The 25,557-nt window shown below is 39.4% G+C and overlaps 1 protein-coding gene across 8 annotated transcripts in view; it reads right to left on the minus strand.

Annotated features, from left to right (window-relative positions):
• Positions 1-24,941, minus strand: part of DCAF6 (DDB1 and CUL4 associated factor 6) — a 76,058-nt gene extending 51,117 nt beyond the window's left edge. For 4 of the 8 annotated variants that reach the window (XM_068180490.1, XM_068180489.1, XM_068180485.1 and 1 more), the window contains exons 1-3: positions 24,789-24,941; positions 8,940-9,001; positions 2,161-2,253 (exon numbers count right to left, since the gene is read on the minus strand). In XM_068180490.1, the coding sequence (XP_068036591.1) occupies positions 2,161-2,253; positions 8,940-9,001; positions 24,789-24,882 (249 nt within the window). In that variant the 5' untranslated portion in view covers positions 24,883-24,941. The remainder of the gene's footprint in view (positions 1-2,160; positions 2,254-8,939; positions 9,002-24,788) is intronic. The other 4 variants (XM_068180488.1, XM_068180491.1, XM_068180487.1 and 1 more) reach the window with 1 other exon arrangement.
• Between the last annotated feature and the right edge of the window lie 616 nt (positions 24,942-25,557).

Consider the following 25,557-nt stretch of genomic DNA (forward strand, 5'->3'; position numbering starts at 1 on the left):
TTTAAAATTGATGTTACTCTTGAACTCACTCTAAAAAGGAAAAGTGATGTTTATAAGAGAGAATGTTTTGAAACTAGCCAAAAATAAATAAACATTTAAGAACTGATTATACAGGGCAATAAACCAGGACTTGACTTAGACTGTCATTCATTTACATTAAAGCAAGGAAACGTATGAATTATTTCACCATCGCAGCTGATTTTAAACACTTTGTGGGGACTCTTTATCCTTCCTTACATACTTAGTTCACCAAAACTGAAAAAACCTCCACATGCTTTCCTGTGAACAAGTAAACATTATATTCTTATTTCCCCCATCTGCAGCATTTGAACCAAACTGCATTTTCACCACACCCATTAGGAAAGAAATACTCACCAAGTTGTTTACAGTATGAAAATTACTTCCAAATTTCCACTCAATTAACTTAATCAAAGGAAGTGTTTTGCAAATGAAGTTTCTCTGTCAGTAGCAGCTCATGACTAACAGTTCAGAAATGCTATTTCACACCTTTTAAATAATTCCCACTAAAGAAGTTTAACAGTGTATCTGCATATTCTGAAAGTTACAAAATATTGATGCCTGAAATCTATTTTTGCTACTCTACCTAGATAATAACAGAAAATATGGTAATAAGGATATTTGCCAAAATGATAGAATTACAACACAGTTCTGATACCAATTTGCTGCCTTTTCCTGTACAGATCCTCTTACTCAAGCCAGAAAAAATTAAGCTAACATAATTGTAACACTCATTAAAAATCACATCTCTAGTACATTTCAGGAGTAACACTGATTATTGAGTCTTCTTGCTGGTACCTGCTGTTTTATAATTGCATTTGCATTGGGGAAAAAATAATTTTAAAAATCATCTTCTCCTCTGCTGTTACAAAAAATAAATAACTCCGCTAACTGTGAAAAATAAAAAAAGAAAACATATTCCTCATTAGGCTTAAGTAGAGAAGTGGTACACAAAAGGTGTGAAAAACTGTCCCATGAAAGCATAAAGCTTTAAATTGCAGCACCTTTTAAAATATTACAATATTTTAATTTAAAATTTTTATAATTACCAACTGTCCTATAACAGGATATTAAAATGAACTCTGCACAACAAATAACATTGAACATCCTTTATTTGCACAAAAAAATCTTCCTCTGCAAGTCACTCCACCAACACTCACTCTGGAATATATCCATTATCCACTTCACAGCTGCCTTGGATACCACTTTTCCAGCAGAACTCCCAGCCCAAGAGAAACCCTATCTAGTGATACTGATCTGAACTTTCAGGCTGACACCATAATAGAAAGGAAGAGATGAAGTTTGGAAGCTCTGGCTTATTTGGAGAGGTGAGCAAAAGGGTCTTACCTATAGGCACAGGCAATGCTCCAAACTACCACAACCCTTCAGGAAAGCAAACTATTATTTTCTACTCCAACTCTCTTCCACCATACCTTCCGTTTCTCCCACACATTTAACTTTTGAGCATATCCTCGGGGTTTAGTTGTCAGCCTCTGAGAGCACACAGCTCAGAGCATCTGTTCTAGCAAACTATCAGCAGTTCCTTCAAGACAAAGGTGTGGGACAGTGCCACTACCTGATGGATGCCAGCTGGCACTACTGGGAGTCTTTCAGTTGCATTGCAATCCTTATTTCAGTACAAATTATTCTCCATCCACTTGCAGGCACACACAAGGCAATGTAATTTTACATTGGAGTGAACTATTTTAATCAAGATTGGCACCCCAACAATATTACACAGAAAGACATGACATGCAGTACATTATACAGAGTAAAAAATAAAGTATTTTAAAACTGAAGTGAGAGGAAAACAGTTTATCTGGCTACAAGATTTCATGAGAATTACTGAATCCTATTTACTGGTCCTGACACTAATCTGTGGTGAGACCATGTTCCCTTTGTGCCCGGCCATGTACCGTAAAATGGGATAATACCAATGTCACAAAGGATTAGAACTTTCAAGTTTTAAAGCACTGTGAAGTTTTATTCCCATTTATATACATTAGGAAGTGCATGATATTATCTTTTTCACATAATAATGAATATCTGAAAACTGATATTTTGAAAAAACCTTTTAATGCCTTGGAAAATACTAACTTGCATCCTATTTGAAAATTAACAAGCAGCAAGAAACAAACTTACCTTTCTGCTGTAGGGGTTAGTAATGACCAGGTTAGTGTCATCTGAACCAGATAAGATATATTCCCCTGTATCATTCCAGCAAATTGTATTCACCTGCATGAATAAAAAAAATTGTTTAGACTTACATTGATTCAATTTTTACCATATTAAAACATCAATACTCATCCAACACTACAGAAATAGGAGTTAACAAATTAAACTGAAATTATATAATTTCTAAGTAGATAGCATAAAAAAAAATTGTGTTTTTAAAACAAATTGATAAGGGAATCACCTGCTTCACCTACAGCATCTCAATTACTCCCTCTGCTCCTCAAGAGTTCATCAGGTAAATTAAGCTTCCCACAGTAGCCACAATTTTACACACCCAGGTGCTTTAATGTACCAAATCTACTCCACAGAGAGTTCTCTGAATTTGAACTGGAGGGCATCACAGTGCTCTCGTTATTGTATCTTCACCATATCCAAATTCTGACCATCCATTTATTTGCATGCTTTTCAGTGACCACACCTTCTCAGGGAAAAGCACTGCAGAATCCATCCCAGATCCCTTTTGAAAAGTGTGAGTATGCTGGGAAAGAAGAATCCTACAGTGAAGTACAGAATTGTACTGTGAGAGCTTTGTAATATATTTCCTTATCAATTCTCCTTTTTACAAGACTGTGCTTAATAATGTGTCAGTGAAACAAAGCTGTGAAAGCACTCAAAATCCAGGAAGCTCAAAAGGTATCCTCCAAGCAGCAGCTCATGCACAAGCACCAAAGACTGCATGCAAGACCATTATTATGTCAAGTAAGCCTCTAAAATACCTTCAAGTGTCAAACTGCAGCCATCACCATTTTCTGCTGGCTAGATTCTGTTGGCAGAACAGCTGCCTTAGTGTGATGTACCAGACCGGATTACAGAATTGGTAAAAACCCCACTTTGTTCTGAATTATTTTCTTATGCCTTATTTTTTATTCAAATGTTTCACTCTGACCCCCACCCAATAAAAATAATTTTTGTTTAAAATAAATACACCCATTCTAGTTGCTTTTTTAATGGCAAGTTTAGTTGGGGTTAGTTGCAAAATCAGTGTTAGCAGTTTCAGGTGGATCACAGGGACAACAGCACCTTGATATTCTCAGGTGGAGGAACTTGAGGAGAGATCTTGGTGTTAAACAAACATGCCTATGCCAGGGCTAGCTCAGTGCTCGGCAGCAGTCAGATATTGTTAGGATTTATTAGGAAATCACAGAAGAGCAGGATATACATCCATGCATGGCAATCCCACGTGTTCCACACTATGCAGTTTGAGTTCATATCCTGCTCCCGTATTCTCCATTTCTATTACTGCCCACTTGGAAAGAGAAATTATGACAAGGAATTACTGGGGTGCTCACAGATATCGAACACTTTTTATTCTAAGAAGCAAATAACTTGTACTGCTCTAAAGAAGGGAAATGATAGAAGCCTATGAGAACATGAACAACATGGAAAAAGTAAAAAACAATTTTTCCTGGATCTTGACAGCATAGGAAATGGAAGGCCCAAAATGAAACAATCCAATGACACATGGCTTTTTAATGAAACTGGAAATCATTGTTATGGAACACCCTAAACAGGAGAAGTGGAAGGATATACATATTCATCAAAGACAAATGAAAAATGATCAGAAACAAAGGCACAACTTCCACCTCCATCTACCCAGTAAAGCATGATATCCAGAGCACCCATCAAATAGCATCTGCTTGTCCTGTCTCAACTTCCTTCAAAAATATGTGCTGGCCACTTTCAGGGCCAAGTTATCAGGCTCCACTGAGCTTTGGTATGACCTTGCATGGCTACTCTTATGATTTTATAACTCTGGCTGTCAATCCCCAAGAGCCACAATTTCAACTAGCCCCCAGAACCATCTATCATTGAAATAACCTGTCCTGACAATGACTGTACTCTAAAATGTTGTCAGACATTGCACAGTACTACAGCGAGGGCAAACACACAACCCAACCATGTTTATTTTCATCTACATTTCCTCTCAGGCAGAAAAGTATTATTATCATTGCCCTAAAGAAACTAAAATGTTAATGTAAGAACACAGGAATAGAAATAAGACCAAAACACTGAAGAAACAAGGAAGCTACTGAAAAATTTAGTCATGATATGAGAAAGAAAAGTTAGCACAAAAAATTAAACAAATTGAGGGGGTGGATGTGTATATTTATGTAGAAACCCAAAATCTGAAGGATAGCAAAGCAGAGAAACATTGAAGATGCAAAGGGGAGACGAGATTATCTAAACTGCAGCATCACAAGTCTACATAAGACATCAATTGTTCTCCCCCAAAATTCCAGTTTCATTGCAATAATTGCCTCAGTTGAGCAATTTCAATATACCCTGCCCAGACCAAAGTTGGTTCAAAAATAAGCCTGAAAGACATAACCAAATTACTAGAGGTCTGTAACTAAACAGGCTTTTTTATTCTGTACCCAGTCAGAATTCTCAGCATTGCTGGCAATAAATAACTCAAAATGTAACAAAGTCTTTCAGTGAAATAAGCTTGTTTTGGGTTTTTTTTCAGACTTTCCAGTCAATATACACAGTGTTCAGTACAACCTACTACCAACACTTGTTGTAGATGTCGGTGAACCCAATGGGAAGAATGATGATGTCTGACTTATTTCAGAAGGCTGGTTGAATTCTTTATTATAATTATGCTATGATACATTAATATACTATATAAAAGAGGATACTAACAACTACATGCTACTTTCTCTAACTACCATATCTAACTAACTCCCAACTCGTGACCCTGTTCTCCAGAATCCAGACACAGGTAGATCTGATTGGCCATCAGGCCCAAACAATCCACCGTGATCCAACCAAGCATTCGCTCTAGGTAAACAATTCTCCAAATACATTCCACAAGAGAAAAACAAGGAGCAGAAATAGAAATTGTTTTCTCTTTCACTTCTCTCTGTGCACCTTTATAAAAATCCCGAGAGAGAGATAAATGTGCTTGCCACAAACACTGAATAACCCAAATACATTTGCATACGGATCATTAAAAACAGATGCTCAAAAAAATACAGGTTTAAAAAAGGTTCTCTTCTCATTCCATGGTAGTAAACTACTAAAATATAGTGTAAAACAAGGAAGGGTTCGAAAATTGCTTTTTATTTTGAAAAAGCTACATGTTGTACTACCTGCACTGCCACTCAACACCCAACTACAAGTATAACGTAACAGTTACTATTCTGAGGGTTTGGAAACCTTGGGAAAGGGTGTTTGTTGGAGCCAGAAGAAAGGATCCATCAAACACAAATGACAGACAATTACTAACAAGGTAAGAAAAGCCAAAGGGTGTGAAATTAGCTTTTTTCTATTAAGTATTCCACATTATTAACTGTATCTAATTTTATCTGTCACTCATCTAGCCTTGCAAGGAGTCAGTGGGCACTTTTGATTCATTAGTCAATTAGTCAGATATAAATTTACTATCTCTGTTTTCCTCAAAGACACTGCAGGAGGCAGTGCAGCTAAATCCTTAAAAGCCAAAAAAGCAAACTGCTCACTTCCATGTAAAGTGGCATCAGAATCAACTCTTTTGTGAACAGAAGAGATTAACAGAATACAAAAATAGAAGAAAAGAAATAAAAATGGCTGGAGATTTCCAGAATATCAAGAATATCCCCCAAGCAAAGAAGGGGGTAAAAAAGGCAATGCTTTTCATCTGTGGAGTACAAGGTGAAAATTGTTTCTAACAAAACACAAACTCCCTACACTGGTTTAAGCCTGGCTTTGAGGAAGACATCTGAAAAGGACTTGTTGCCAAGTGCCATCCTGAAGGAGATGAATGCCATGAAGGATGCTGGTTTGTTATTGATGATCTGAAAGCCTGTACGTAGAAATGAGAAGTTACTCTTTCAGGTAATATTCTTTATTTCAAAATGCAGTATTTACTCATGCCAAATGCTTCATCTACACCCTGCATTTCAACCTTCCTCAGCTTTCACAGGACCAAACCAGGAAGAAAATAAGTTGTATTTTTACTGCAATTCAATATGGTTTAGTTTCTTTATCCTCTGCTTTCCTCACACTTCATTGCTGCTGGTCCAGATTGCTTCTCTTTCAACATTTTTCCTTTGGATTTAATTACTTCATATAGAACAGCTCACCTAACTCTGTATATTTCCTCATCTTCTTAAGCTCCCTTTACAGCTAACACAGAAAATGGCAAGTTCTGACATACAAATTATCTTACTGAATTTGACCATGTGAACCTTGTTTAAAGAGGCAAATCCTGCCCTGGAAGCATGATAACGCTACTGGTAGATGGCAATAATTCTTTAGAACCAATTCAATTACTTCACCCACTACTGCTAGAAACTGTCTCTTCAAACCAAGGGGAAAATGGGGCTGTTTCAAAGAGAATTGCCCCTGAACTCTGAGGTGAAATTGCTCAGATTTTAAACAAAAAGGTGTTATGGTAATATTACTGTTACAAGAGCGTGGATATGTGAAATAATTAATGGAATATTCCCTTCTTCACAGATATCCTGCCTGGGTATGATTATACACACAGTTGTATCTCCCACAGGATCTCTCTTCTGTGTAACAGGTAGGAACTTGGACTTTACTTCTATCCTCAATTAGTAAAAAAATTTCTTGCCTTAAGTAAGTTGTCCACTGTGTCCAATTACACAGCATGCTTTATATAGAAAATATAAGTCACAACTTATTCAACAGAACAATGAAAAAGTTCTGAAAAACACCAATCAACCAAACAGCAACTAAAGAAAACCCCAAACTCCTGCCATCTATCTTCATTAAAAAAACCCAACCACCCAAAAACCAAACCCAGAAACACCTTTTAATAGGACAATGTGGCATTCATTCCCTACATTTGAAATGCATGCTGAGTCAGCAGTGCAGAAGGACAGAAGGAAAAAAAAAAGAGCCTAATTACCACTGATGGTAATAAGGAGTTTAATCAGTACAAGCATTGTAATTTCATTGATTTCTATGTCACAGATTTTTTAAAAACAAATAGTAAGAAATTATACTGAGTTAGCCTTAAAAAGATTAGCCTTAAAAGATTATTCCTTGCAAAAGACCACAGAGTAAATGAGGTAAGAACTCCCATTAGCCCATTCCTTAAAGGTGGAGAGTTCTGAGCAAATTTAACTTCTAAAGACAGTATTTCAAACTGTAGTATTTCAATACTGTAGTATTTTAAACACCTGCAAATAATGCTGTAAGTTTACAATTAAATCATTTTCCACCCTCTAAAACAGACCATATGTTAAAGCATACTTTTAAAGCTAACACAATCAAATCAAAATTAGTTTTCAAATAAATATCCATCAGGAAGATTCAAGCAACATCAACATCAAGCAACAGCCAACACCAAATCTGCAATCTCTACTATGTAACACAGAGGCAGATAATTGAAATAGAGATCGGTCACGTAATTTTTAACAAGTGGTGAAGAAATATTGTTTTCTTGTATTCTAATTTAATAGTAAAAAATACTTTTTTTACAAGGAAATAAAGAAAAAATAAATAAAAATCCCTAATCAACTTCAGGAAAAGAAACTTTAAAAATTTAATCCTAAGTATTTGAGATGAAAAATCATTTAGAGAAGAAATTTGGAAGCAAAGTATCACTGTTACAATCCTGAATATAAAATTAATAAATACACATAGAATCATATAATTGTTTGGGTTGGAAGAGACCTTACAGCATCATTCTTGTAACATTTATTGAAAAAAAAATTGGAAATGTATATACTTGTGTCATTACACCACCACCGTTTGTACCAGAACATTCAACTTATAATGTAGTCAGCACAGGAAAAGTAGCTCACATTTTATATACAGCAATTCTAATCCTTGCCTTTCCCAGACTTTCCAACTCAGAAAAACACAGGCACATCAAAATCATACTTCTGATCTCAAGAAGGCTGGATGTTAACAACATTTGTTCCTTAAAACTACTACTGTGTTAGTTAACAATTATATTGCTCCTCAATTAATTAAAAGTCCAAGCAACTCAAGCTAAAATAATCCTTATGTTTGAGCAGCTTTAGAAATACACAAGTTGAAGTACAAAAGCTGCACTTACATTTTCATTTTTTTATAGAATAATTTTTCAGATACCTTGTACAACAAATACTTTAACAACCATGAATTTCTGCTCTAATCCTCAAAGGTAACATGGCAGCCTCTGTCCAGAACCTAGTTAAGGTAAAAGCTTTTATTTAAAAGAATATGTTTTAAAATACTTGGACTCCTTTCAAAATTAATATTAATACTAATATTTAAATAAGCCTTTCAGGAAGACTAATTTTTGTTTTCATTGTCTATAAATCAGCATGTAGCACCTGATTATTTGCTTTTTGAAATTGGAAAATAAATCACTCAAAACATGAATACATTTTTAATTCAACACAGTATAACAAAAAAAAAATTCTTCATTTCATTTTAAGGTTTAAGATGAGTCCTAATTGAAAAGGCAGGAATGTGTTTAAATGGCAGGAGAGATAAATTCAATCAGCAGTAGACACAACATCAAGATACAGGATTGGGATTTTGTTTTGCTTTGAAGATAAAAGTGTCAGATATTCAAGAAGAAACAAACAGCAAGAGAATTCAACACTCAACAAGCAGAGTAGTCCTGCTCAGCTTTAGTACACAAATATAAGATATTTGCCTTTTTAAGTTAAGGGACTATTACCATGACAACAAAATCACAATTTAACAATTTTTAACAAACAAAAAAGCAACAAGTGACTTACACATCCATCATGCACATTCAAGGTTGCTTCAAGTTTTAATCTTTGGATAAATTCTCTTCTCCCTGTGAGGAAAAATACCAATTACGTAACTTTTAAAAACTGAAATAGTTAAAGAGCCTGCTAATGACAGAATATTCACAGGTAAAAACCTAAACGGTAAAGAACCAGAACATAAATTTACATCTTGAAAGGATTCATATGGTTCTTATTTTACAAATCCTAAGAAAAGGAAGACATTTGCTGGTTCTTCCACCACCTTTAATAAGAGTGCAGAAATGGCAAAATGAATATTTCACAGGTTCACAGGCTGATGCTCCCTCTAAAACTAATAGCAAGAAATCAGAAATCAATCCTATGGTTATTTGGTTCACTTAGCGGAGAGGGAGCAAGTATAACATAGTTCAAGCAGTACAACTCTTGCATTTGGAAAATCAACATTTAAGACCAGTAACATTCCATTTTATAAAAATTATGTGAAAAGAAGAGATGAAGGATAAAGATGAAATCTATAAATGCATATGAAGACAAAGCCCCAGGAACTTTCATGTCCTTATACTCTATATACAAACCGATTTTACCACTGCACTCAAAACCACTACTGTATTAAACACATGAAGTGGGAAAACCAAAGTATACTGACAAAAATGTGGTCTTTTCCTGAACTAGATGCTTAAATACATGGCTCCAACTCTCAGGTTATACTGAACCTAATATTCCCCGGAAAGCATTCTCTGAAAAGAAAAATACTGATAAACCTAATATTTTTAACTTCAATCCCAAACTCTTAAACTCAAGGACCATTTCCCCTTTTTTTATTCTGTGTTAGGACATCTCCTAGAACAAAATTCCAGGTAAGAGCATCAGACTGTAGGCCTATGCCAGGCTGCACTGTTTCCAAATATGTAACTGTGAAATTCACTCAAAATTAACCTTAAAAACCTAGAACCAGGAAAAGAACAGCAACAGAATCCACATCTGAAAAATCCTACATTTCTGAACTTGCTTTGGTTCAGCTCAAAGCTCTCTGTTGTCTCTGGCAGTGTAACACATATCTGGAAAAGTAGTTTCTCCTCTCTCCACTTGCTTCCTCTGAATGATTTTAATTTCCCCCATAAAATCTCCAGCCCTGCAAAAGAACACCTGATATCCACACCTGGTCCCTCACAACCACCTGTGCCAGCAGGCACTGAGCATCCCTGCCCCACTCCCTCCTCCAAGGCCAGGACACCCTTCCAGCAGCAGCAACACCTGCACCCTATCCAGTGTTCATACAGCTTTGCCTCCATCAAAAGGTCTGGGCTAGATACCTCAGTTTTGCTGGAACTAGAAGCCACTTCCAAAATTCAAAAAATTGCTCATATCAATGCTCAAGTACCACATTAGATTAAGATCATACTTGGGCAAAATATTTTTTCTGTCTCAAGAGGAAGTACTTAGTGGGTGAAATGTTTATAAAGTGCTTGCACTTAAAGCATGCCTGAGCCAGATTTAAATAGATAAAGCTAGACTTCCCTCATGCCCCATTTTATAAGCACTGAAGTTGTGACATCTCAGGTGCTACAATTTCTGTTGACCAGGAATAACCATAATTAGAGAAAGATTAAAATAATGACATCTTAAGCACCATGCTCTACTAGCAAGAATGTATGCATTCTTTTATTAGGAATACATATCTACCTAGCTCACTATGCTTTCTTCACCACTTTTTATCCATTCTTCCCCCCTTCCAGGAAGACACTTTGACTGTAGATTCTTAATGGTTGGTTTATTGTACCTTTCACTGAAATCCTATTATTTTTTCAAATCAAATGATTTCTGTGTTTTCAATGAAGACTCCTACTTTGAGGTTAATTTGATTTCTTCAATTGCTTGTAAGTAAATGTGAATGCTGACGTAAGAAATATCACCTCCTGCATGTTTGGGTATTACTTTGCATAACAGAAACTTCAAAATTTGCTTCTGGGGTGCTCCTGTAATGCAAAATACAGAGCAGTAATACACGACCTCCAACAGGATAACTTCATTAAGAATTGCACACTCCATAGACCAACACAAAAATACAGTGTTTGCCAGACCCATCACACTTTCATTGAAGAACAGAAAAAAAATCAGATAGCAGTGGATGACTGTTGGGCATTGCATCACGTGCATAAAACACATCTGGAATGAGGTGATGTCTGCAGAGCAACAGACAGGTGCTTGCTGAGAATCCTCTGTACACACAAACACCAAACACGATTCAAACTACTTTTTAAAAACAAACAGAGCAACAGATTTTTGTCCTTTCTGTATGCTGTGGTTTTAATTCAAATCACTTAAACCAGCAAGTAAGAAACAATAACTGTGTTCTAATCACATTTTCAGTTTCAACTTTTACTTCCTTACAGAAATCTGTAGACAAAATAAGACATGAACAACTTATTGTTGTTAGATTAGGATTTTTTTGGTCCTAATAAGAACACAGTATCCATACAAGTTTCAGTAAACCCGAGATGCAGATGTAGGGTGTCTCATATACTCAACACTTGACCATTTAAAACATTTTTAAAAATTGTTAGGATTGCATATAAGATTTGTTATATGTGTTTAGTTATTTATCCTTTGATCATTTTTTATCTAAATATTTGAGAAAGGAATTAAATGCAAACAAAATTACAACTTAAATAGTTTCTATATTTCCTAAAGGAAAAAGGGGGCAAGGGAGAATGCAGTTAAAATGCTTTGCCTCCAAACCCCCTCTTATTTGATTAAGTACTAAATGCAGTAAGACAACTGAATGGATTGTTTGTAGTTTATCTGATCATTCAAAACTAGGACCACTAGATCCTAAGTGGTGCTTTTACTCTAAAATAAAAACCTAAACTACATGAATAAACTGATCTGAAGGAAATACTGCCTGTTTTTGCTGTTGTTAAAAGCTGAGCAAAGTCAGTGAATCTGTGTTCCTTGTACTTCACCAATGACTCCCGCAGGTTCACTTGGTTTGATAAAAAATGCTCAGCAGTAAGTATTAGAATTTGTCGCTTGAATATTTTTGTCACTGATCCACTTTTATGATGTCAAAACAAATTAAGAAGCAATAACTCTTGGTTTGTTTGTATTTACTCTTCAGCATCTCAGCTCTTATTTCTGGACTTCCTAACAGTCAGATTCTCCACGTCAGGGGCTCTGCTCTCCCAAGTGACAAGAATCTTCACAATCCTTAATTCCCATTCTCCTAATCCAAAGGCTGTCTGTTCCCTCCACCCTCCTACAAAGGCAGCCCTCCTGGCTCCCCTTTCAGCTGCAATGATGGATGAAACCCAACCTTTGAACAAAACCCCAAAAGTATTTTCCTCTTACAATATCAGCATCAAGACCTCTTTAGATTTGTCCCACCCCAATACTGAGAACAGGCTCTCAAGCCAGCAACTATTTCTTTTTCCCCTTAACTATGTAGTACCCCTAGAAAGGCAGTAATTTAATTCTGTGAAGGTGTTTCAATATATTGCTTCCTATATTCAAATAAGGCCTAGGACATGGATCAAGTTATCAAGCTGTCATCATCAAGATTATCTCACTGGACACATGGGGTTTGTTTCAAAACTGCTAAGGTGTATTTACCAACAAGAACATGATAAAGCAAAACAACAACAACAAAAAAGCCCTGTTAAATTTCAAATGGCTGTGATGACCTCCTTGTGTTTACATGGCTGAAATTTGGAAAGCGGTCAAGCTAATGCTTCACCCACCCATTTTCACTAGTTATGCACTAAGTGAAGCCTCAAGGTCCAGTGCTACTCTCAGTACAACGATCAATAATATTCTTAGTTTTTAGCCATCCACCTATGTTCACCAAACATTATGCACTACTGAAGCCTCAAGGTACAGTGAAACTCTCAGTGTAGTGATCAATATTTTTTTATGTTTATATTAAGCTGGAGACTTAGGGACCATTCTGTGTATGAAAGAAGCCCCACCTTGAGTCATTCATGATAAGAAATTAAATATGGGAATCAGGTGAAAGAGAAGCTACAGCTGTTTCTTTGTAACTTTATTTCTTCAAAACATCCACTGTGCACAAGGTCAAACCAAAAGCTGCCCTGCAACTCCCACCTGGAGAATTACCCAACCTGGGTGTCTGGGCAGAGCTCTAATCTCACTTCAGTGAGCAATACCAAAATAAAACAGCATCCCTTGTACTCCCGACTCACAGTCCTTACGACACCATTTAGGTCACAATCCTCAGTTTAAGATTTGCTGATCAGGTGTTTTCTATGGGCCTGCTTTGGCAGAGAGACACATACCTTTCTTTTGTAAGTAACTTAGTCAAAGCTGCTTCAGAAGTGATGACAGCAGACAAGTTAGATGCTTCGAGCATGCAAAACCTTCATATATTTAAATCCGGGCTCCAAAATTTCCCCTTGAAGAAGTACAGATCATTTCATCATGAAGGTTTAGCTTTAAAGCACACTTGTGCTCCACAGAATTTTAACTAAATTTTGATCCAAAGCAGCACCAACATAGTATAAGATGTTATAAGACAACCCTTATTGAGTAATAGACCCCATTTATCAAATGAACACTCATTTATATCAAGCTGGCTCTTCGCAAGGCCAAGTCCCTCAGCGCTGGCTCGCTGTGACATTTGGAATGCCCTAGTTTAAAGCTGAAATGGAGCCAGCATCTGTTCCCAATGCAGAGCACATGTTATCCTGCACTCTGAGTGCATTTCAAAACTTCTCTTGCTTTTCCAGGGTAGAGTTTAGGCATTTCTGAAGTAACTCCATTTGTATGTAGCTTATTTTGCTGGATTAACTACATCAAACTCTTCTGATCCACATCTAAACATGGTTTTTCCAGCAACCAGAATTCTTCATATACCATACAGTAAACAGGACTACATGTAATAAGCACTGAATTAACTTCCATCAAGGTAAGTTAAAATTCTTGAAGATTAATTACAACCTTAAAAATCACTTATTAGCTACATAGGCCAACACTGGCCCCACTTTATAGTCATTGTGACATGAGCTCAAGCAATATATCAAAGGAAAGAGTGAACCAGCAGTACTGTCAGAAACCAAATCCATGGGTGTGACCTCCAATCCTTTGAACAAGGCTACGTGTTATATTTCTTCACTCTTCTGCACTACTGTAAAACTGTCAAAAAATTATAACTCTTGGTTCTGTCAATGTTTAAAAGACTACCTTTCAAGAGACTATGATCAATTATTTAATTATGGATTAAGTTCAAAGCAGATAAATTATTTTTTGTTCTTAATGATGCATCACAAAGCTTGAAAGCATGAAGACTAAAAAGAAAACACAGAATATTTTTTATTGTCTACAAAGAGACTTCTTTGCCATTTTAATATACCAGAGCTTTGCTACTAACCAGCCAGCATCAAACAACTTGGTGCTAATCAAGCCTGTACTCAAATCACTCAAATCCTAAGATAGGCTTAAGTAACGAGCTTTAGGTATTAAGAAACACAAAACTTGTAGATATTATAACACCAAGACAGAAACTACAGAAGACAAGACTCTATGCCCTAAATTATAAATCAGCAAGCCTATAATATCTCATGGTGATTATATTAATACAAATCTGATCTCAAAAATCCCACAAACAAAAAAAAAAAAAAAGATCTGCTAAAGTTTTGGGAAAAAAAAAATGTAGTTCAGCAATGTTATACATTTTAGGGTAATAAATAAGCATTTTGGAAAATACTTCTCTTTAGTTTCTTCTACAGAATCTGCAAAAATAAGTTACTGTAGGTAAGAACACAGATGTGTTTGGCTAGTACCAATGGCTGTAATTAACTTTGAAACATCTTTTGGATACAGAAAGTATCCAATCCCAAATAGAAGCCTCCACTGGGCTCCATAACTGGTAAAGTTACAAGCATTTGGGCTTTAAACCAATGTCTTTAATTTCTGTTTGAAAGAATGGTTTTTACCATGGTTTATGCCTGAAAGATTACATAAAATTCAGCTGCATTAAGATAAAGTGTTTAAGGTGTTCTCAATGACAAAAAATGTGGGATAAAGTACAAGTACCTTTCTCAGAGAAGGCACTTTATCTGTGCTGTACTGACTGATGCTAAGTGGATTTCATTCACAAGTACACCACATTCTGACAGATATCTTTACACTTCCCCTTACTCTGCCCATACTTAAGTCTTCTGTATTGTTCCTGCCACAGACTGCAAGTGAAGTTTTGTGATGGGAGGAAAAATATGCCAGTTTTCAGCAATTTTGATATTTATTCAATCCTTTAAAGTAGTCTGATGATCAAATACAAACTACTCCTTAAGACAAAAGGCACTTGAAATTTTTCTATTATGCCACAAATATTTCTAATTTATATAGAGCAGGGGACAAAATTCATGTGACAAAACTAAGAGAAGCTCTATCTATGTAGAAGATAACACATACCACCTTACTCCTCTCAACAGAAAACTATCTGGCATAGCTTAAGTGATTAACTGGATGTAAGATTAACTACATCCAAAAGCCTTTGCTGTTTTCTCCATCAGCACTAAAATAGGACTCCCAAAGAAACACCTCGAAATTCTAAAACAGATACCAACACAAAAACAACAGTTATCAGATCAAGAAAAATATACTTGTGCCTTGCTTTCTTCTCCAAAGAAAAGTCAAAGGAGGCTTCTATTAACTGAAGGCAAAAAGAACTATTATGCAGATTGTTGCAAGTTGAAGCAAGCAGCATTACTGTAGGTTTCAATATGTCTTTGGAAATATTTCTGCTTTCCAGAATACTGCTTTCCTTTGACTTTGAAAAGTCCTCATCTGAAACTGCTATGTGGGCAGCAATGTTGAGTATTTTCTTATAAAAATGACATCAACATAATAACCCAGACAACCCTTAACAACACTTGGGGAAATATGCATCAGGAACTCTGCTTTATGTTCTCAGGTACTACTGACCACTGTGACACCCAAGGTTCACTAGGAGCTCCACCTCCCAGCAAGAAAAGATGGTGTCTAGGAAGCTGAAATGCAGTGTTGCTCCACCCCAGAGCAGAAGTTAGAACTGCTCATAGCAGAACCAGGGTCTTTCACCTCCAAGCACTCGGGCAGAATGAACACTGGAGCATACAGAATGGCTAGGAGAAGGAAAGAAAAAGTGGAATCTGCTTTTAAGAGAGCATTCCTAGAGGAATGTCCTCTTTCCTGCTGTGGAGGTGTGTGTCCTCACTGTCACCAGTCCTGCCATCACCTTCCAGTGCCTGCCAGGGGCTGCTGCATCTCCCACTCTGCCAGAAGGACTAACCCCAGCAATTCCAAACAAAGGCTCCGGACAAAATCAAAGCCTACTATTTAAAGTTGTTTAAGCTAACTCAATACTCATCTTTAAACAGATTAAGAAGTGATTATACAGAAGCTCAACAGTATATCTATAGCCACGTCTTGTAGCAAAAAACACCTCAGGGCCTGCCTGCCTTTCCCACAAGTGAAATTGCGAACTTGGACAGCGTGGAACTGAATTAAGGCATTAAACTTTCTGCAAACTTGCCTAATTTAACATACCATTAAATCCTGGGTAGTGTAGGAATTGTATACTGCTGGGTTTGTTTGGGGGAACTAGGGAAATAATACACAGATACCATAACAGATATGGGTCATAACCCCATAAGATTACAAATGTAAACACCAGGAAACTGCCCAGGATTAAAGACAGATTACATCAAAAGTTGAGCTCAAGTAGAAAGCTGAGTCTTGATGGTAGATGACTGTTAAGTTAACAGTGTACTGACATAGGTTAAATTATCACTGGGTATTTAAAAACAAATGGGGAAAAAAAACCCTTACTTTTAAAAACTACATTGCCTGTTGCATTAAACTATAGGTATTCATTCCAGGTAACAAAAACAACCTGTTTAACTCCAAAGACTCTTTTCTTACTGAAGCAAATTCTCAGGACTTAACAGTGCTTTTAAAATAAAACCAAAACAAAAAGGAATCAGATTTTTTCCTCATTTCCTAGAAAGGTAAATAACAGGAACACACTACAATAACTGTAACAAAGTAATGCAACCTAAATACAGAGGTGGGTTGGGTTTAACAGTTTAATTTTAACAGTTTTTTATTTTGGTGAAGTTTCAATAGTTCAAAAAGGTTCTGATGATTCAGAATCTGATGGCTCAAACACTGATGGTTCAGAACACAGATCACAGGGAAGAGAAGGGACAGATTCTCATCTTCCCTATGATATCTGTTAGAGAGCAGTCAGCATTAATGACACATTCAATCTTCCCGGAGGAAAGCCTGCAAATCCTTGAAGAACAAGATGAGGAAAATAAGAGGTTATTAAAATTCACTGATGTGACTCAGATTCCATCTCACAATATTCGCATTCAATATTTAGTGATTCAACACACACTAGAGCACTTGGGACACGTCTGAATCAGCAGCTCACTAAGCTCCAAAGACACAAAAAAGCCAAGACTTGCACTCAAACAGTGACAAATCCAGCTTTGTTCGAAGGCTGGCATAGTTTGTGTCTGAAATCATCCTTTTCCTTAGTGCCAGGACAGGACTGGTCTCAAGTGTCAACAGGTTCTTGATACACGATCAGTTATATCCCACTAAACTATTCTGGGGACACTCAAGGATAGAAGATCAGGAATCACATGCAAAGTCACAAGAACTCACAGAGTTGCAGTGCAACATCTTGGAAGTGACTGAACACAGGCAGGTTTAATGGTCTGCCCTAATGCAGTTAATGGAAACAATCCAACTGGAAAAAAGCTGGGGAGGGGGGGAATAAAGGGAAGAGATCTAAAGGATCTCTCACATCACTGCCTCATCCTGAAATACAAATCCAGTACATGCTGTACACGACTTGTTTTTGCAGCGAGAGACAGCTTTCATGTATCCAAAGCTCATTATTAGAAGATCAAGGTACAACTTAACTACGAAGCTGTCTGAAATGCTCAGCATCAAGGCACAGGCAGTTATTTACAAAGCAAACACATTTCCTGTACAAAGGCAGTCTGTAAAAGCACACAATGTAAATGCAATGAAATATTGTGATAAAAAATGAAAATATATTAGAAGTGCACACAGATGTCTGAAGTCTCCAGTTGTCTGCAGAAGAACACTGAGCCACCAAAGGATAAAAGCAAATACATTTGCATCCTAAGACTGAGTATATTTCAAATATTATAATACCTGCAAAGCCTTAGGACTACAACCCACTTACAAACACTCCTACTTCCTGGCAGCCATTAACACACATGATTAATGTTCTCTTAATCACAGATATTACACATAAGGTTAATCCCTTAAAATCAAAAAGTACATCTGCATAGTTCTGTCCATTTTTAGAAATGATGACAAATCTGCAGACAACTGGAAAGGCCTCCTGAATTTCTGAAGGACAGAAAATCAACTATCAATTTTAATTCATATGTCAAAATACAATAGCAGCAAAACAGTTGGTGGTTTAGAAAATTAAAACATCAGAACTCAGTAAGTAGGTTCATTGAGAAGTTCTGATCTAGGCAGTAGTATAAACATTTTTTAAAAAAGAAAATACAAAACCCAAAAAACAGCTTTATGCAAGGCGATCCAACCAAAGAACATAACAATACAATCCATAAGGGTCTACAGTTTTACACAAACTGGTGTTTGTACATAAAAAATCAGAAGCTGTGCTGCTATGAATCCCCAGCATCCTAAAAACAGCCATTGGAAATCATTCTCTTATTTCAGGACAGAGTGAGAGAAGGCACCAAGTAATCCCAAACCCTGCATGTAATTCTTCCTTTTTCTTTTTTTAAGAAAATACACAAAAATGATCAACATGTTCTTACTGAATAGAAGTAAAATGGGACAACATTGTGGAGAAAGAACAAACCATAACAATTAAACCACAAAGCACACAAGATGTAACTGAAAAAGGTCAATGATATCAACCATATGCAAAGATTTCTAAGACAACAGCAAAACAAGCTATCAAATTTATCTAGATTAATGCTACATGGCTGTACCACTTGCAGGTCCAAGTGGCTCCTGTCCTCCACTCCCACAGCTTAATTAGTCTATGCTTGAAATAAGCCCAAAGATAACAGAAGGCCGATTAGATTGAAATTAAAACTAAGCATTCAGCACTCAGGCCACAGAAATACTCATCTAACCTTAATCCTTCCTCCCAGTTCACATTTCTTTCTGTTTTTCTGATGTGTACCAAATGATTACCAGCCCATACTTTTTAATTTGTTGTTTTGTCCAGATGATTCTGTTACACTGTGCTTTTATTGTCCTTTACTGACATTAAAGGCTTTAAAATGGGTGTCTTTATCATCTGAGCTGATTTACTTTGAAGTAGGAAAAAAAATATCATTAATCCTGTATGCTAGGATCACCCCTCATTTTTTTTCCTACAAGCTGTTTTAGACATATATGTAGTGCCTTTCTGCTCTTTGGTACCAATTTAAATGAGATAGTATCAGGGAATTCACACTCTCTTTATTAAACTCCTCCAAATTCAATTTGTTACCAACAGGTCTCGATGCCACATTGTTCTTTGAATAGCCCATCTGTAATTTTTTAAGGACTGTAGTCACTAAGCCTTGATTTTATTAACAAAGGAAAAAAACTCCAAAGATATCCAGTTTAAGACAATACCTGATCACTGTTCTCTCTTGTGGACTTTTCAGTTAAAAAGTTACATCCCTTTTCTGCAATGCTCTTAGGCATCTCAAGCTTTTTTACACAACCAGCGAAGATCCAATGACTACACTAAATTTCCTGCCTTCCTAAGGCTTCCTGCCTCCTTCCAATATTAGACTGAGCATATAAAAACTGTTCCACACATGTGTTTTCATACAGCTCATTCATTACACAGTGAACTTCAATTCTGCCTCTGCCTATTTCTATTATTCAAAAAACATTTCTAATAAAAGATCTGGGGAGTTCACTTACATCTTTCTAAACACTTCAGGTGGTCAAGTTTCACAAAGTATTTGACATGTGATAGTATATATCACTACAAAACTGTGCTCTCATAATCAGACCATCAGGTACATTTATAATGCTTCTTTTTCAAGCAGCAGTTAATCTGTTCGACTTGAAGAAAAAATAACATAAAACACCTCTACCAGGTCTGGAGTTTAGCTGTGACAGATGAGTGTTTTTAACTCATAGTGAAAAAGAAAATTAATTCTAGAGGTTTAGGACATGAAATATAACAGTGTACCAGAAAACACAGTAACATCAAAAGTATAATGCAAAGAATTTAAGAAGAAAGGCTGATTAACTACTCTCTGCCCATCTCCAAGTTTGCAAGAGCACCAGCAACACAGCTATTCATGTTAAAGCTGTCTCACCCTTCTTACTCTGCATTATTTTCAAAGATCAAGATACCAAATGTTAAAACACAGCTGGAGCAAAAACTGGGGAAAATAATGCCTTTCTTTTTTGTTGTTCTCCTCAGCATTCAAGTTTCCATTCTGCTGGGTTTGGCTGGCTTGTTTGTCCAAGGCTAGCAAAAGAGAGAATGAAAGTTTACAGTATTTTAAGGAAGTATTTTAATTTCACTCTTGCACTCTGGGCAATGTATTTTAGGAAGTACCAAATGTTCAACAGCAACACCCAATTCTATCTTCATTCAACCAGCCACTACTAGTTTTATCAAGTGATATGAATGGAAGGCAGTCAATATCAAAACTAATCCGTTATAATATCTATTCTTGCCTGTTTTGCAACCCTACTTATGAGCAGGGCAATCAACTAACTTCAAAACTGTAATTAGCTCTGGGGTTACTGTGGTTCATCCCTATAAAGAGGGGAAACTATTGAAACTTAAGTAATTCAGTAAGTTCTCCCTACATTCAAATATTCACAGATCTCTTTTTAGTAAGAACTCCCGAAGCTTTACAAAATTCGATCACAATGAACCTAACTACTGGTTTCCTTACGGTGAGTTTTTTACAGACTTCAAACTTTTCCCGAATCTTAAAAACCAGGATGATAAAAACTTAGATACAAAACAATTTTTAAAGGAGGAGGAGTGAAAGCTCATGGGAAAGCACCACAATGCTATCTCTAAGATATATGCTAAGCTTAAAACAAAAAGAAGGAACGAAGACTTTAGAAAATAGTATCTGCATAAAGATACCAGAGACTGGGGAGAGCTGATTATTTTGATATTTGCTTCCATTGTATCAAGCACCACAGCTTCTAACAACCACTCTGAGCTAAAATACAGCATCAGTTCCTCTCCTTTTAAGCTGAGAGACTTTCTCTGGATAACCTGCTATGTCAGACAGCCAAAATAAACCTATCAAACAAAAACCCCAAAACAAATAAAAATAAAAAGGAAAAGTCTTCATTCTTCCTGCTGTCTAAACAGAGCCATTCTCAGCAGCAGGACCCTTCACAGAAAAGCAAATAAACCCATCACATTAAATACTTCAGAGGAATTACGGATCCCTCTTTCTTTCAAGAAACCCACACTGCCATTTCTCTAGGCAAATCGTTATATGCTGTATTTAATCCACACAGACGCCTTTATTGTGCTGGCACAGAACACTTTACCTGCCACCAGAACAGGTTCGTTCACTGGTGGCTGAAACATTGTCACAATGATACAAAATTGCGAGATTTGGAGATTCCTGTGAAAATATCCTGAGTAATTACACATGCCAGCTTCAGGGCAGAATTTAACTTGGATACTACAGTTTGCACCAATGTTTTTCAGGGTGAAAGCACCACTATGTGCTACTGAAAGCGGTCTGAAACCCGAAACTCAGCTTCCATCTGTGATCCAGCAGCAGGGCTCCTCCCACCAGCACGAGGCTAAGAGGATGCCTAAACTGAATTAAAGAAAAGAGAGTTACTGAGAGCCTCCCCCAGGCTTGCCTTCCTCCGGAGACCTCAAATACAAGAACTGTCTGAAATTGAGACTAATTAGCCTACAAATGCTGAAAGAAATGTAGCTTACAAATACACTGCTGAGACCCACATCTTCCCTCTCTCATCACAGCAGGAGCTCTCACCAAAGGATAACATCTGAAGGACACATCCCATGGCTGCACCTATGGCCCCATCTTCATGAGCTGCTTCTCTGGAACTCTGTTCAGAACTGACTGGGCTTCAAATCAATTATTTAGAGATCTTACAAAATCAGACAGAGTTTTTGCAAGGCCATAAATTCCAGGGGTGAGCTATCTGCATGGAAAGGTACATTACACAGATCCTTCCTGGAGCAGCTGTTTTCAGAAGCTGCGAGAGGCTATTTATAGAGTGCTACTTGATTGTCAGTTCATATGAAACTAAAACAGAGTAAATAGGAAACAGCAATTAGTTCTCAGATGTCTTACTTCAAAACATGGTCACTGTCGATATTTCTGATATTTTACACTGTAGCACAACACAACCACCCCAGTGAAGGGTTCATTAAGTACCATCCACACAGACACATCTTCCTCCCAACTGCATTGTTAGTCATGGACTTGCTGTAATGCTTTTCCTTTGATTTGGTGGCTGAAAAAGTGCAGCAAGCAAAGAAGAGATATATAACTTACTTCTTTTTGTATTCGAATCCATAACTGTTTAGACAAATTTGCAAAAAAATATTTGCCCAAACTAAAAAAAACTCCAAAAAATGCACATGGACAATGCCTCCAGTCTCCCACTACTCCTAAGTTACAATGAAATTCCTGCCCTCCATTTGTTCTGTCTGCCAGACTGTTGCAACACTACTGAAAAAAAGAAATTATAAATAGGAAGAAGCCTTACTTCCCACGCAGATCAGACCAGCAGTGACCAACGAGCAGTGGCACCCAGCTGACCAGAGAACAAAGCTCCTACACAGAGCTGCTGAAGTCTGAAAGAAAAAAGACCCACACCTACACTGCCCTCCACACAAAAAGGCACAACCACAGGTCTCTTCTCTGGGAAATCTGCACTTGAACAACCACACCTGACTAGCAGTCAAATCAGTGGGTTTATTAAGGCCATAAACGCTGTTTGGGGTAAAAGTGCAGTGGTTCCACAAGACAAGCACACCCTGTACCAACCCCCTGGTGAAAAGCAGGAGTCAGTAAGGACTGAGCATGTCTTGCCACCATCAATGGAGATCTCAGCATCAATTCCGTGGGAAGGCTCTCCCAGGTCCTATTTTTTCAAGGCTCTCAAGCAACTGAACTTGTTTAGGTGAAAGGAAGAACAGTAAATATGAGACCTTAAGCAAGGCACCAGAGTTTTGTTTTTAACTAAAGTTATGTGCATTTTATTGGAGCAGCATCCAGAAAAGACATCTTGGTAAGTCTGAGAAGATGATTTCTACCGTTCAAATCTTAGTACTTCAACTCTCAGAGACACAACCACAAAAAAGCAGAAGAAAAAAAAAACAACAAAGGTCTTCTTCAAAAAAAAAGGCGCTTCTTCAGAATCTGCACACTACAGTCCTAATTTTAACATTGAGCTTTTCTGCTCCAACTGGAGCAGACAAAAAGGAAAAAAAAATTCAGTCTGAAGGATTGATCACTAAAAGTTAGAACAATCCTCAGCTAAGGCTTAGCCAAGCACAACTTAAGACTAACCAAAATCAAAAGCAGCTAGAACGTTAGTTCTCAGTATTTTTTTTTTTTAGGACTCAAATTTTCTTTTCAAGGGACTTGTGCACTGCACACACACACACTCATCTCTGTAATCGGTAGAAACCTTGATTTCCTCGATTAACCTTTTGTGGATTACTGAGCGCTTAGGGACTACAGACAGAAAACTCCTGAGTTAGGCTCAGTAATGTGATATCCCACCACGAAAAAACCAAACGACAGACCATTACCACCGAGCACAGCCGGGAAAGCCTGGGAGGCACAGATCGACACTCGTTTTACAAAGCTGTAAATCAAGCTCCATCTCGAGTACTCGAGGTTTTCACTCCAAGGCAGGAACTGTTTTGCCACACGAGCACAAAAGAACACGTTCCCGACCCACCGAGTCATCTACCCCGGAGAGACAACCCCCAAATCCCCAGTGCCACTACGATGGATCGCCACACGTGAATAAACACCGGTGTTTAAAAATATTTTCTGGTAACGTTTTCTTACAGAACCTGCGCCATGACAAAAAATATCCATAGCTCCTTCACGCCACGGAAACCTTCCCGCGGTCTCGGAAAGGAAAAGTGGCGCTGGCTTTAACTTGGAAAGTGAAAACACGGGGCTCGGGCGTGGGGGCGAGGGCAGCCCGGGGCTGGGGCGCCGGCGGGGACCCCGCGGTGGCCGCGAGCACTTGGGGACACAAAGGGCGGGCGGATCGGCCCGCACCGAGCGCGTTCCAGCGGCTCGGCCTCTCCCAGAGCCCCGGCAACACGTCGAGGGCGCCGGGACAGCGGCCGCGCCATGATCCCGGAGGCGTCTACGTGCTTTGTTCCCAGCCTCCGGCAGCTCAGCGCCGGTAAATCCGGATCCTGCCCGGCGCCGGGCACGGAACGCCGACACCGGAGCTATTTTGAGCCGCCGCCCAACTTCCCAGCTGGGTCTCCGCGTGCAACAGTTCCTTCGGGAAGCAAGGGCGGCGAGCCAGCGGAGCCGCGCACCGGGGCACCGGGGGGTCCTGGCGGGCCCCGGGCCACCCCGGCAGCGCGGAGGGATGGGGCCGGGGTGTCCCGGACCACCCCTGAGGCCGCGGAGGGCCGGGGGGTGGATTTGGAGAAGGTGTCGCCGCCCCACACGGGGCACAGGAAAGTTCGGAGCTGCGGGACAGCGCGGCCGAGCGGGGGAGCGGCGGCGCCTGGAAGGGGCTCCGGGCCCCCTGCTCGCTTGGTGGGGCTCCAAGGACGGCCGGAGCTCGCCCGCACCGCCCGCCCCCACGAGCGCCGGTCCTTACCGAGGTAGTGCCTGCGCAGCAATCCGGGCTCCTCCAGCCCCAGGGTCCGCTTCCGCACGTCCCAGAGCAGGTGCGGGCAGCGCCCGCGGGACATGGCCCCGCGCGGGCGGGAAGAGGGCGCGCGCGGACCGGGGGGGGTGCGCCGGGACAGGCCGGGCGCGCGCGATCACCATGGGAACCGCCGAGCGGGCCCCGCGCCCGCCTCGCGCCGAGGCACCGACCGCGAGCCAGAGGCGCGGCGGGCTCGGGACACGCCCACCGCGCGCGGGGGCCACGCCCACCGGGCGGCCGCGGAGGGCCACGCCCACCGGGCGGCGGAGGGGGGGCACGGGGGCCCGAGATTAATGGGCGTCTCGCGCGAGCCCGTGACGTCGCCCCGCCCCGACTGAAGGGAGGGCGTGTGGTGGGCGGTGGGGGGGGGGTGACGCCAGCGCGCTCGGCTCCGCCGGGAACAAACCCGCCCTGTCCAGTGAAGCGGTGTGAAGCCGCAAAGCGGCCATCTTGGCTTTGGGCGCATTAGTCGTAGCGCAGGATTCCCCCGCGGCGGCCATCTTGCGGGGAGAGCGAAGCGGCGGCCGCCATCTCTGAGCCGGGCGCCCGTGCCCTTCCCGAGGGCGGCGGGCGCGCCAGCTCTCCCCAGGTGCCCGGGCCAGCGCGCTCAGCCAATAGCACCGCGCGCAGCTCTCCGCCCCGCCCCGCCCCCTGCGGCCGTGACCAATCAGAGTGCGACTGCCGGGTGGGCAGGCCCGGGGGCGGGGCGTGGGCGGAG

This window comes from Anomalospiza imberbis, chromosome 2, assembly GCF_031753505.1.
Source record: "Anomalospiza imberbis isolate Cuckoo-Finch-1a 21T00152 chromosome 2, ASM3175350v1, whole genome shotgun sequence".
Taxonomy (NCBI): Eukaryota; Metazoa; Chordata; class Aves; order Passeriformes; family Viduidae; genus Anomalospiza; species Anomalospiza imberbis.